The following is a 12,914-nucleotide window of genomic DNA, read 5'->3' as shown; positions in this document are numbered from 1 at the left end:
TTAATATAGTATTAATTGCCATTTTCAAACTTAATTCATGATTTGTAAATGTTTGAATCAAAAGATGCGGGGTTTTTACGCGCACTTGAGGGTTTCGCAAGGAATGCCTCAAATGGGCTTTTCCCCGCCACATTTCATTAAGACCTAAAAAGTCAGATGAAGAATAAATAAATAAATATGACTAATAAGTTAATAGTTAATATTTGTGTGCAAAATGCAGAGTCTCTTTATATTTGCGCAATCTGCCAATTTTTGCCTACGGAAAATTAACTAATTGCTCTGTTAACCTGTAGTGTGCCATCAGTCAGATTAACTGAATTTCTTTTAACATATATCGGAACTTATAAATGTTTGTAATGCAGATTGGCTGGATAACATTTTTCCCGATGGAAGTTTTTTGAAAATCCCTCGAGTTTTCACATATATTCAGTCTGGCGAGTGGTCCACTATAGGGAAAGGGTCCACTATAGGTTAATTCACTTTTGCACTGTTTTTTACAGCTTTTAGTAAAATTATTTTTGCTTCCAAGCAGACTTTTCGTGTTATCGATCATTTTCAAATATTTTTCAAAAAGTTCTGGCAACTCTAATTGTTTATTATTTATTGTTTATTTTCTTTGTTGAAGACGTAACTTTTCAGAACTGTTTTAAATTCTGTTGATATTTATTATTTCATGTTTATTTCATTTCATTCAAGACACAAGATTCGGTTCTTAGTAGAATTACATGTATTTCAAATCTACATAAGTTGCGAAGTTGATTTTTTCTTGAGTGCATTATATAAAATATCTCCCAGATGGTCTCGAGGTACGATGCTGGCTTAACAAGCCAGTCGGTGTAGGCTCGAATTTCGGCTCGGGAGAGACTGTTAGTGTCAGTAGGATCGTAGCGCTAGTCCCGCAATTGTCCTGTACTAAAACAGTCGGCTGCGAAGTCTGTGCATAAATAAACAGAAGGTCAAGTTCCGAATCGGAATGTAGCATCAAGGCTTTGCTTTGCATTATATAAAAATTTCAACTTGTCACGACTAAATTTTCCATTTGCATGTCTGATATATTTTATATGTTATTATAACAACCTCTAGCGAAGTGAAATGACTAATCCACTTCACCCAGACTTCGGTTCAGCAGATTTTCATCTTCTTGGATCGTTGATCGCTGGTTGACCTGCAATCATCAACCGTGCTGTTAGTCACCGTACATGAGAAACTATTGGCTCAAAGATTTCCAATCCCTTTCGAAAAGTTACCGGTTTCCATCAACCGGATTCTTTGAAAGGAAGCAATAAAACTACTCCCACCGTGCGATATCCCTAAAAGGAAAAAAAATACACCTCCAGTCCTAAACCCCAGCCAGACTGTCACCGACTCTCGGTCGCAGCTTGAAAAAGCACGAATGAATAATACCGTCTCCATTCGGACCCCGCCGGTCGTCGTCGTCTGCGTGTCTCTCGGTTACACTCATCTGTTCAAACACGCCAATACCTGTAAGTAGCAGTAGCATTTACGGCAGGTGTGAATCAGATTCAATTTCCGCAGAAATTTGCTATCGCATTCAGATACGGATCGCTTAGTGTTCGTGGAGAAGGGAAGCCGGTCTGACTTACGCGGGAAAATCGCTCCTTGTGTCTACTGGAATCTGACTAAACAAAGTTCTAAACAGTAAATGCTTTCCTACTGGCGAAGTGTAAACGATTTATTGAAATTAAATTAGCGAGATTGAGACCCTTAAGCTTCGACAGAAGTTATGACTGATTACTGAATAATTCGTCAGTTGTAGTCAATTATAAAGCCGTATCAGTAGCTACGCATTCCAGCCGTTTGAACTTTGCATCGCACCTGGAACAAATATGTCAAGTGCTTTTAGCGGAACAGAGACTGTTAATACGGTTATGCCGCAAATAGCTGGGTAGTGTATAATCCTGACATTTAATATGTTTACTCTAGTACCTAGACCCGGCTTACACAAGTGCGTTGAATGGAACACAAGCCCTTTTAATGACGACAATTTACATATGGATCAAATATACGCGCCTCGCGGTTATTAGAATAGGCAATTGTACCGGCTTGCATGCCAGTAACGCGGGGACGAACAGTTATGCAATATCACCTCAGTAGTTGTAATATTGAAATGAAAAGTAAATCACTTGTAATGTTACTGGAAAAAATAAGAAAACCGCTCCAATATGCTTCTTGATAAATTTTTATCACCTAACTAAGTATCGTTATGCAACGTAAATACTTTTGCAAACACGTAACCAATTTCGAATCAAAACAAACTGCATGTACCTCTTGTAAAATCGATTGAACAGTTTCGTTCCGATAGTTTCATCCTCAACAACAATTCCTGCTCACACGAATAAGCAATTTGCACGACAGTTGACTTGCCAACCCATTTTTGCTGTCTGGGATACCGGAACTCCTCCGGTGTAACTTCGTTTCCTTGCGATTTACCACAACACAAGCGAATTCTACCACTGTCAGAATCGCACGACGGCGCCGCTTCGTTTAGCAATAAATCTTACTGGAATTCCCGTTCTAAAGATTATCACTAAACAGGTTGCTGCAGTCGCACTCCGAATGAGATGATGCATCGCCCTTTCGATTACTGTTGCTACAGTGTAATTACCTGTTATTACTGCCATCGACAATCGAACGCTGTAAATCATTTAGTTAGTAAAATATCGAAGGAAATAAACAAACGCCGTATCTAGAATCGGTGGAGTTCTTATCACGAACCGATCAGTTTGAGTAATGACACACGGTTAATTTTCGCTAGAAGTGAAAAATACTTCCGTTAGGTTACCGGCCGGGAAACCCACCACCGATCTGGTTAGTAATCCTATCGCCCGAACCTAACCTTGAAACTGATAGTTCCACATCCAGAGTAATTCGTGACTGTTGTTATCGTTGCACGATAAAACCGGCGCGCCATCGGCTAATGTCTTTCCGTTACAGTGCAGTCACCTTGAAGCTCATGTGGAAAGACCCGTGACAGTTTCGAATCTGTTGAATAGGACGGGTAGGTCTTATCAGCTATCGATAATGGTCATGCTTTTTCCGACCCTAGCGTAGCCGAACCGAGTTCGATCATTTGTAAATATTGGTGCGTTCAGTTGAAAAGTAAACGTTACGAAATTGTCACAAGATATGAGCTGCGATTTAGTGGCCATCAGGAGAATGTGGAATGTCGAAACATTGCACTTGAGGTTTGGACAGTGGTTGTGATAATGAATTGGACAGGACAGTCAAACTAATCAGGTTAATGTCATAATAATAAATTTCATTTCAAGTGACTGCATTATAACTGATTGTAAGTTACTAAGTAAAAATAAACAATGATAATAGAATAATTTTATCTCTGTTCTACTAGTAGGTAGCATAGGTATAAGCGCTTTTTTGCCTAAAAATACAATTTGAAGGTTAGCTTGACATATCAAGCAATATCTGTGTGTTGCTCCCCAATGTCGCAGAGGAAAAGAGATTCGATCTCCCTAGCTCAACGTAAAAATCTTCTCGCAAAGCGGTTTCCAAATTATTTTCTAAGTGATTTCAGTAGCAATTCATTTCGTAATGCCTACTGTGACATGACAAGAGAAGTGAACGAAACTAACGCCCTTAGTGCACACCACGAAAGAGAGCAGATACAGTACAGCTCTGTTCACTAATCGGGAAGCGCAATTTCAGAGCAAAAATATTTTTTCTCCATTGTTAGATTTAAACAATAAAGCCTAATGATTATGCTTTGGAAGCGTTGAAATGCAAGAAAAATCATTTGTTACAGAGGCTCAAGTAAAACATGATTCACAGGACTGCAAAGTAGTTTAATAACGGTTCTGTTGGTTTTATCTATCAGTTTTGCTATCAGTTTTTTTAGAAATTGTTCATGAAACTGCTGAATATTAAAATTTTATAACATTTAAATTGCTACTTGGCACAGGAAAAATTTTACAAATTAATATTCTAAAAAATTGCTGAAGGCAGATCAAAAATATCCGTTCTATTCCCCCGAAACCTCGATTACCGACACTGATAGGTTTATTACCCATATTTAATTACCATTCCGTAGACCATCAATCAACCACGGGCATCGTCTTCGGTTCTAGCGACGATTCGTCCGGATGAAATCTAGGCTACCACTGGTGGACACGTCGATCTTGATGCGCTAGCTGCGAGGCTTCACTGGTCGTGAAACGGTCCTGCACGCGTAGAATCACTAATCACGCTGATGGCCCTCCTAATAGCCCGCGGTCGGACTGGTGCGAATGTCCTTGGCATTCGATCGCTCATTTAGGTTGTAGTATCTCTGCATATCAATCGAGCTGCTCGTAGGTTAGCAGTGCATTGGTGTCACTTGGACACTCATTTTGACCGGGAAAGTTGTGTCGAAAGGACCTGTTCCTGACATGATTTTGTTCGCTCGTTTTTCTGCTTTACTTCTTTCTGTGATCACTTGTACAAATGGGTTTTCGGTATTTAACATTTTTTCAGAGTTAACCTATATACTAATAGTTTTGTTCTTTTCATCCGACAGCTCTATCTGTCACAGTTCGGATACATCAGTGCGAAGTTCCGCAACCCGACTAGCGGGAACCTGCTGGACAAAGACACATGGGAGAAAGCCATTATGGAGTTCCAGAGCTTTGCCGGGCTGAACGCGACCGGTGAACTGGACAAGGAAACGATGGAACTAATGTCACTGCCACGTTGCGGAGTGCGTGATAAGGTCGGCTTCGGTTCGGATTCCCGATCGAAACGATACGCGCTGCAAGGTAGTCGCTGGAAGGTGAAATCACTAACCTACCGGATATCCAAATATCCGTCCAGACTAGAGCGAAGTGAGGTGGATAAGGAAATCGCCAAGGCATTCTCGGTATGGAGTGAGTACACTGATCTAACGTTCACCCATAAGAAAAGTAGTCCGGTGCACATAGATATTAGGTTCGAAGTGAACGAACACGGTGACGGTGATCCTTTCGATGGTCCGGGAGGCACCTTGGCGCATGCTTACTTTCCGGTGTACGGAGGTGATGCCCATTTCGACGATGCAGAATTTTGGACTATCGGTAAAACCCGGGGGACAGATTTATTCCAAGTAGCTGCACACGAGTTTGGTCATTCGCTTGGATTAAGTCATTCCGATGTACGGTCAGCACTGATGGCACCATTCTACCGAGGATACGATCCCGTATTTCGGTTGGATTCAGATGATATTGAGGTAGATAGTGTTAACTAGGGTCATTACGTGGAAAAGCAAATATCTTTGAAACTAATTCTAGGGAATCCAAGCTCTCTACGGACGGAAAACTAACTATGACGGTCCAAACCGAACAACTCGTCGCCCGGTAGTCAGAGAACCGGACTCCGTGTTGTGCTCCTCGCCAAAGATAGATGCCATTTTCAACTCAGCCGATGGAAGCACGTATGCCTTCAAGGGAGATAGCTACTACAAGTTCACTGATAATGCAATCGCTCCCGGTTATCCCAAAAAAATCTCCGACGGTTGGCCAGGACTTCCTGGTTTGTTGCGGAAAACCTAAAACTATTCTCTCACTAATTCTAATCATTTTTTTCCACAGGAAACATTGACGCTGCTTTCACGTACAAAAACGGCAAAACGTACTTCTTCCAGGGCACCAAATACTGGCGATACTCGGGCCGCCAAGTCGACGGAGACTATCCGAAAGAGATCAGCGAGGGATTCACCGGCATTCCGGATCATCTGGATGCTGTGCTGGTGTGGGGTGGCAACGGCAAAATCTACTTCTACAAGGGCAGTAAATTCTGGCGGTTTGATCCGCTGAAGAGGCCCCCGGTCAAGTCAACCTACCCCAAGCCGATCTCCAATTGGGAGGGACTGCCAAACAATATAGATGCAGCTCTGCAATACACCAATGGCTATACGTACTTCTTCAAAGACGACAAGTACTATCGGTTTAACGATAGGACTTTCTCCGTAAGACTTTTCGCAAACAATAGTTAACAAAAAAATTCACCCAACTAATAAATGGCAATCATTTTAGGTCGACGTTTCTGATCCGCCATTCCCACGGCCGGTAGCGCACTGGTGGTATGGCTGTAAAAATACCCCCTCGACGTTCAACACGCTAGGTAATGTAAAAGCTATTAAGAATGAAGACGTCGAGCATGATAATGTCGCCGATGATTTGATTTTGGATGCGGGTGAGTGGAACCGACCTCTCTAAAACTCCTATCTCCTATCTTGTTCTATCTGAATCCTATTGCTCCGCGTGACCAATTTCCTGTTTCGGATGAGGTCAAATCAATTCTCAAACAGGTGAAACAATTTCACCAAGCACGTTTTAGATCGCGTTCAAACGATTAGACTATGGTAAATTTTGAATGAATCTCTTCTATAGCTGCAAGAATTGTAGAGAAAAAAAAATCCTCATCTAGTTAGTGCTCGAGTCGGTTCTGCAGTGGTTACGGTACGTGTTGCGAATGCTCATTGCGATCGAGTTTCACGACTTTGATCATAAATTGGTGTATAACTAAGATCACATGTGATTAGTCTTTTTCTTCTTTGTCTAGTTCTCGTGAACGTTCCGAGCTGTAGTTACATCTACATGTAGTTTAGTTTGCATCTATGCATTTTAATTTTGTGCTGTCCTTGAGTGTCTGGTTTGATTTTATACTTCGAATGTGTCTGCGGATTGGGTTTAAATGGATCTATGGACTGGGAGCTATCACTGGGGCCTGGTGTTTTGACTAGTTGTACTTATTTTTCTTAGTAGCGAGGAACGTGGAAATTTGGGAGCACAGGATAGATTATTAATAAAATATACCGGAAAAGTATTCCAAATATTTATATAAATATTCTATCTCCGGATTTGGATTTAATATTTATCTTCTTTAATGATACACGATTTAATACATTGGTAACTGTGAGAAGACTCTCAACAGTTTTTCAAACGAATATTAGCAAAACAAAAATCAACGATATTGGCATTGTTCTAGCTTAATTAAAGGGTATTTACAGCAGAATGGAAGCAAAAACACCATTCCGAGATATATGAAGCTTATTCGAAATATTACCAAAACCATGCAAAAAAAGCATTTGATTTTTAACAACGTAATGTTCAAGCAAATGTTTAAAATTGAAGAAAATCCTTGCCGGCGAAGTTGACACGTAAGGTAATGTCTATAGAAACTGAATCAAAATCCCCCTTAATGTCCAAGAGTATGGATGCCACCTACTCTTCACGAACAAACACAAACTGAAATTCTATGGAAAGCAACGCAATATAATCATTGGTCACTTTGGATCGGGGGAAACCGAATTGAGAGTCCATCTTGGTGTCATTGTAAGTGACAAAAATTGAAAAGACCGAGTAACCGAATCAAATATCCACCAATCCATAGTGTTATCTTATGTGGTCTCTTTAAGGAGTACCTGTTGATAGCTATGATAACCGATTGTACAGCTATGTACGCTAAACAGAAAACGGTACATCGTTAGGTCACCTGAAGAAGGCAAAGTCCAAAAGCCGAAACGTCGGACAGAAAACGTAGTAGCGTTTCAATCCATCGGTAAAACTGAAAATCCTTACATCAAGATAGATTTTAAGCTCATGGTCGCGCTGGAGGCTTAGGAATTGCCATATTGAAGTCGACGCACAGATTAAAGATTAAAATAAAACGATTATCACTGGAAGAAGTGCCCCAAGCTCCGCCATGAGAGACAAAATCTCCCAAAATTAGCCGTGCCGGGGGAATGTTTCATATTTGAAAGGTTGTCATAGATGGTTCATTTAGTTTCTTGATCCTCTATTACCGAAACCCGCCCTAAGACGGGCTTTACGGTGTAGTTTCGAGGCGTGCTTGAGCACTGAAGGGTTAAATTTGAATAATAATCTTTTGGAGGAGCTTGGATTCGATTTTTTTGATCTAGTATATTTTAGATCCTGTGTTTTCTATTCCGATTTGCATAACAGGAATACTATTTTATGTAACATGGCACATTCCGCTAGAATACTTGACCAACTTATTTTATTCCATCTGTAAAAAATACAATGATGGTATCAAATCTTCCCTGTCTTCCCAAAGCATTTCTACTAAAGTGCTGTTTCAGAGACAGCTAGATTTGTGTTGGCTCTGCTAGTACGCGGGCCAAGTGGACAGCTCATGCGGGGTCTACCCACAATCACTTGCACTCCAGTATTTTTACCGGTTGAAGGCTGGAATCCTTGAAACGGTCGATTCCAACCATCAGCAAATCCTCGTTGATCAAACTCAAAATGGTTATCACATCGATCGGCCATCGATCTCTATTACGCATGTACATTAGAGTGGGGTGTCGATATTTTGAAAAATTAATTGATATGATAGCACAAAGTCAGAACCTAGTTTTTTTCTCGTTATATTTGGAGCCCCAAATAATCCTAAATTTATCGGAAGTCGACTGGTTTTGTTTACACTTTGCATTTTAAATTTGTATGGAAATTTGTATAGGAAAAACTACTTTTTTGCATTTTACATTATAGTGATCTTAGAATGACTTAAGGGGTTATATACCTTTTTAGTTTTCAAAAAACCGAAAAAATTTCATTGCATTATCTTCAAATACAACATCTCGAGAACATTTTCACAAATTTTCATAAAGATCTGAGCAATAGGAAGACAGTTAGAGCGTTTTGCAGGGCGCCTAGCCGCGGCCGCATAAGCTAAACTTGAAACTTTACACGCGATTATCTCGGAATAATGTTTTCCGAAAAATGACTTTGCCGTGATCCTGATTGCGGGAAAACTACTAAACTGATTTCCATAATCTTTTTTTCTAAATTTTCGTCATTAAATTCGCCGGTCCTTGAACGATCGCTTTTTGAAACATACAGTTACATTTTGCTGCAAAAAAATTTTAATTCAATTTTTAGCGCTCAAAACGTGCATTTTTTGGGAAAAACGGTCCCGTTTGCACTGAAAACAAAATACTCATAAAAACGATCGTTCAAGGACTCGGCACACTTCTAAACTAATGAAATAATATGAGTTTTTTGATTTCGGTTGACCCGCTGTGTCCCTATCAGGATCACCGCAAGCCTCTGCAAAAAAATAACGTTTCGGGGAAACGGCCATTACTGGTATATCTCAAAACCAAACGTATTTTTTTGTTGTTGATAAAGTGTACTTTCAGAAAAATACCACTTTGATGCAATGAAAATGGTGCTATGCACTTAAAAATAACTTCAAACTTCCCTCATTTTTCTCGACCAAAAAGATATGTAACCCCTTGAACCATACGATTTATGACTGTAGAAGGTAGGTTTTTTATGCTTAACAACTTTGCCGAAGACACAGGAGAGTAAGAAAATCCCTAAAAAGTTATAGCTGTTGAAAGTTGAATTTGTTGAAAAATATGCTTAAAACCATTTTTCTGCCAACACCACCAATGCACCGGTGTTAGTCAGCTTTTCATCAAAAGTTACCTCTCAAACATGTTGTAGATCCTATCTGCACCAAGAATATTGACCTACATTTGTTCGCTTGATCCAGCTGAGTGTATGAACTCGATACGGCAGGTTACTTCTGATGATAATTCTACTGCAAAAGACTCCGGTAGTGTGCAGAAAAAAATGATTTTCTGCGTTCGATTCGGCATACTCAGCTTTGAACAACTATGGCTTTCCTTAGGGACATACTAGCCCTTTATTGTCTTCGGTAAAGTTGTTAAGCATCCAAATTACTATACTTTAACGCAAAGTACTGCATTATTGAAGTATTAGTGAGCTTTATAGAAAAGGAAATGCAGAAAAGTAGGATTTCCCATACAAATTTGGAATGCAATGCGCCAAGCGGAGACAAAACCAATCGACTTTCGGTAAGTTTAGGATTGTTTGGGGTCCCAAATAAAAAAATCGATAAAAAAAAAAATTGGTTCTGGAATATCGTTCACTTTTCTCCACCCTAATGTACATGTGAAAATCTCAAAAGCAGCAATTTCGTTTGCTTGCATGATGCTTGTAACTAAGGCTGATGACATAATAAGGCGTGAAGTTCAACGAAACGTTGCGCTTATGGAAAGCGGAACAAGCAGAAGCGTTGGGTAGAGCTTCCTATGCCGCACTGGAGTTTAATTACATGCGTTCGCGAATGCGTTGTGTTTTCACAATTCTTGTTATTTGTAACTGTTTTGTTTGAATTAAACAGTAATTCGTTCGATGAAGAGTTTTTTGCTTCTTCAAGCACGGTATATAAAGTAAACATAAACATTTTTTTGTGATATGTGACATGTTACTGTTGAAGTGCTAAGAAGCAGTAAAAAATATAAGAAGTAATTCTAAATTTTCAACCCTTTGATTCCAAGCAACATTGAACTAGTTTATAACATTAGTCAAAAATACCCGTGTCATTTTCCCAAAGAGCTGAAAATTCTTCCCAGAAACATCTTCTGACCGAAATGTATATATTCATTTATTTCTCAATTACCAAAACAAATATAAAACGCCTGGCGATGTCAGGTTTTGTCTAAACATGGTATTACCGCGTATTTGTACGCACGTCAAAATACTGATCGTTCTATTTCGCCGCCTCTACAGACGCATCATTGCGCTTCCAATATGACCGGTTTGAGCGATTCACATAGACGTTCTAAGAAATAGATCAGACACGGTGCTTTCCACTTCATTTCGTTTCACGCTTCAGCATGTCATCAGCCCAAAACATGCAGTTTATTCGGACTCATGTAATTTCGGCTGAAAACCATATAACAAGAGCCTTTGAAAATTGCATTGTATTTGATGCCTTTGCTGTGAGCCGAAAGAACACAACCCATGGTCCTGCTGATTTCTCAAGGTACAGATTCACACGATGTATCAGCTCTTGAGATGCACAAAGAGCGACTTTCAGTACCACAAAGAACTTCTCACAACACTTGAAAAATTCTTGTCTAAACTTTCTAAACCATCGACTATAGCACGTTGTATGCTGTTCGAGTGATATAATCTTGAATGATATGATAAGGTCGATAAAGTGCTAAAAAAGTCGTGGGGGAAGACAACCACTATTACTCACACACACTGCACAAAGTTAACTAAAGCAACAAGTTTAAACAGTAGAAACGTTCGAATAATGCCACAAGAAACTATAATTGCTGGTAGTGGGGTCCAAAAAATAGGGTTTTGTGTCAGGAAGGATCAGATGAAAAAACAAATGAAATTCCATTAATGACATCCGATGAATAATTATTTTTGTCCATGTTGGACGGGGAGGCCAACCGCGTGAACCCATATATAAAACCAAAACAGCAGAAAAAACCAAACTAGAAATTCCATTTTGGGAGAAAAGTTGTCTCGGCGTACTTGATCACCAAATCGTAAGTAGTACCTAGCTGGAAGCTTTGAACGGTTACACGTAACCGGGAATTAATTTCACTATATACAGTACACACCGAGCTCCTATGAAACGATCACCAAACACAACCGATACTGTTGAGTGTTCGATACGGAATGTAGCTGGTTTTTTTTTTAAATAAATCTATATTTAAGCCATAATCGTGTAATCTGGCAGATTTGTACCTCATTATATCAGTTTTTTTTTCTATTATTCTGATTGAAGTGTAAAAATTGAGCGAACTTTCACTTATTAATATTTGTCCCGATAATTGCTAAATATTACTCCCATTTGAATATTAATTTTTATTACCCTTTTCATTATGTTTTCATTTTCTCTCATTGCTGCCTTTTAGTTCTAGCTTCTTCCATTTAAACTTACGATATATGTTAAAATAAATTGAATAATTTGAAAGCGGGAGAAGAAAAAGAGGATAGAGAGACAATAAAAGCCAGAGGGGAAGGAAGGAAAGGAAGACAGAAAGAGCAAGAACGTAAAGAGAGAAAGAGAGAGAATGAAAGACAAGAGGAGAGTGAAAATGGAAACAATAACTGAGAGAGAGAGAAGGAAAGAGAACAAGAGAAGGGAAGAGAACGAGAGATTCGAAGCATCGCTAATGAAATCACCATTTATTCATAACAACCCATTTTAATCAACTTAGCTATATACACTGGTCGACAGAAGCGGAAAACTCTGAAATCTCTCTTTTTTTTTCTAGTTTGAGCTTCAAGACCACATTTGTGTAGACCAGTGTTATGTTTATCCGCCTTGTAATTCGGTAATTTTGTGATACTGGAACACTCTATAATGCTTAGGAAATTGCTTGCTTGCTGAATAACTGATTCTGGATCTTTGGAGACGTCTAAATCTTTCTAAAACGTTCCTATGTCTTGAGCGTTATTCACAAACTACGTAAGAACTTTCTTTTAGATTTTCTTTACCCTCTCTGCTCAATTAATTCACTGCTTCCCCAGGGTTCAACAGTAAGAATCTCAATGAGAAATCTTTCAAATGACTGTATTTTGTTTTTGGTTTTGTAAATTTTTGTTTTTGTATCAAATTTTCAAATTTTAAGAACTTTTTCGAACTCGCTTCTACCCCTTAGTAAGCATTCATAAGAAACTAGGATACCCCTTCCCACTCTCCTTTTAAACTCTTACGTAATTAGTGGGTGTCCCTTTGAGGATTATTCATGTATGTATTACATAAGCGTTATGTAAGTTTCAAGTACAAACTGTAATCATTAGTCATGACCGCGTCTGAAAGAACCCCTGATAAAATTCTTTGAGTTGAGAATAGCACAGTTAAAAATAGTATGCTTGAGCAATTATACTGTACTCTGATTGCTGATTTGTTGAACGACTGATGCTAGAGTTTAAGAGGTGTCTAAATCATTATGGCGTGTCAAAAAAGAATGAGAGATTATAGCTTTTTTAATCATTTCTGTGAGTTTTGGAGCCCCAGCAAGCTCGGAAGTGCCTAAAGCTTACTTACTTACTTAAATGCAGTTTTCCCATAAGTAAACGTAGAAGCGACGATGAGCAATTACTCTGCGGTCCTTTGAGGCA

General features: G+C 39.2%; 1 protein-coding gene across 5 annotated transcripts in view; it reads left to right on the top strand.

The window, feature by feature from the left end:
- The window catches only part of LOC129721890 (matrilysin), a 69,805-nt gene that overhangs the window by 52,844 nt on the left and 4,047 nt on the right, over positions 1-12,914 (top strand). For 3 of the 5 annotated variants that reach the window (XR_008727507.1, XM_055674983.1, XM_055674985.1), the window contains exons 3-6: positions 4,532-5,215; positions 5,277-5,517; positions 5,577-5,953; positions 6,021-6,180. Coding sequence is in view for 4 of the 5 variants with exons in the window: in XM_055674983.1 (XP_055530958.1) it covers positions 4,532-5,215; positions 5,277-5,517; positions 5,577-5,953; positions 6,021-6,180 (1,462 nt within the window). In the remaining variant the exon portion in view is untranslated. The remainder of the gene's footprint in view (positions 1-4,531; positions 5,216-5,276; positions 5,518-5,576; positions 5,954-6,020; positions 6,181-12,914) is intronic. The other 2 variants (XM_055674984.1, XM_055674986.1) reach the window with 1 other exon arrangement.

Source organism: Wyeomyia smithii, chromosome 2, assembly GCF_029784165.1.
Source record: "Wyeomyia smithii strain HCP4-BCI-WySm-NY-G18 chromosome 2, ASM2978416v1, whole genome shotgun sequence".
Classification (NCBI taxonomy): Eukaryota; Metazoa; Arthropoda; class Insecta; order Diptera; family Culicidae; genus Wyeomyia; species Wyeomyia smithii.
This window is presented reverse-complemented; position numbering and strand designations above follow the sequence as displayed.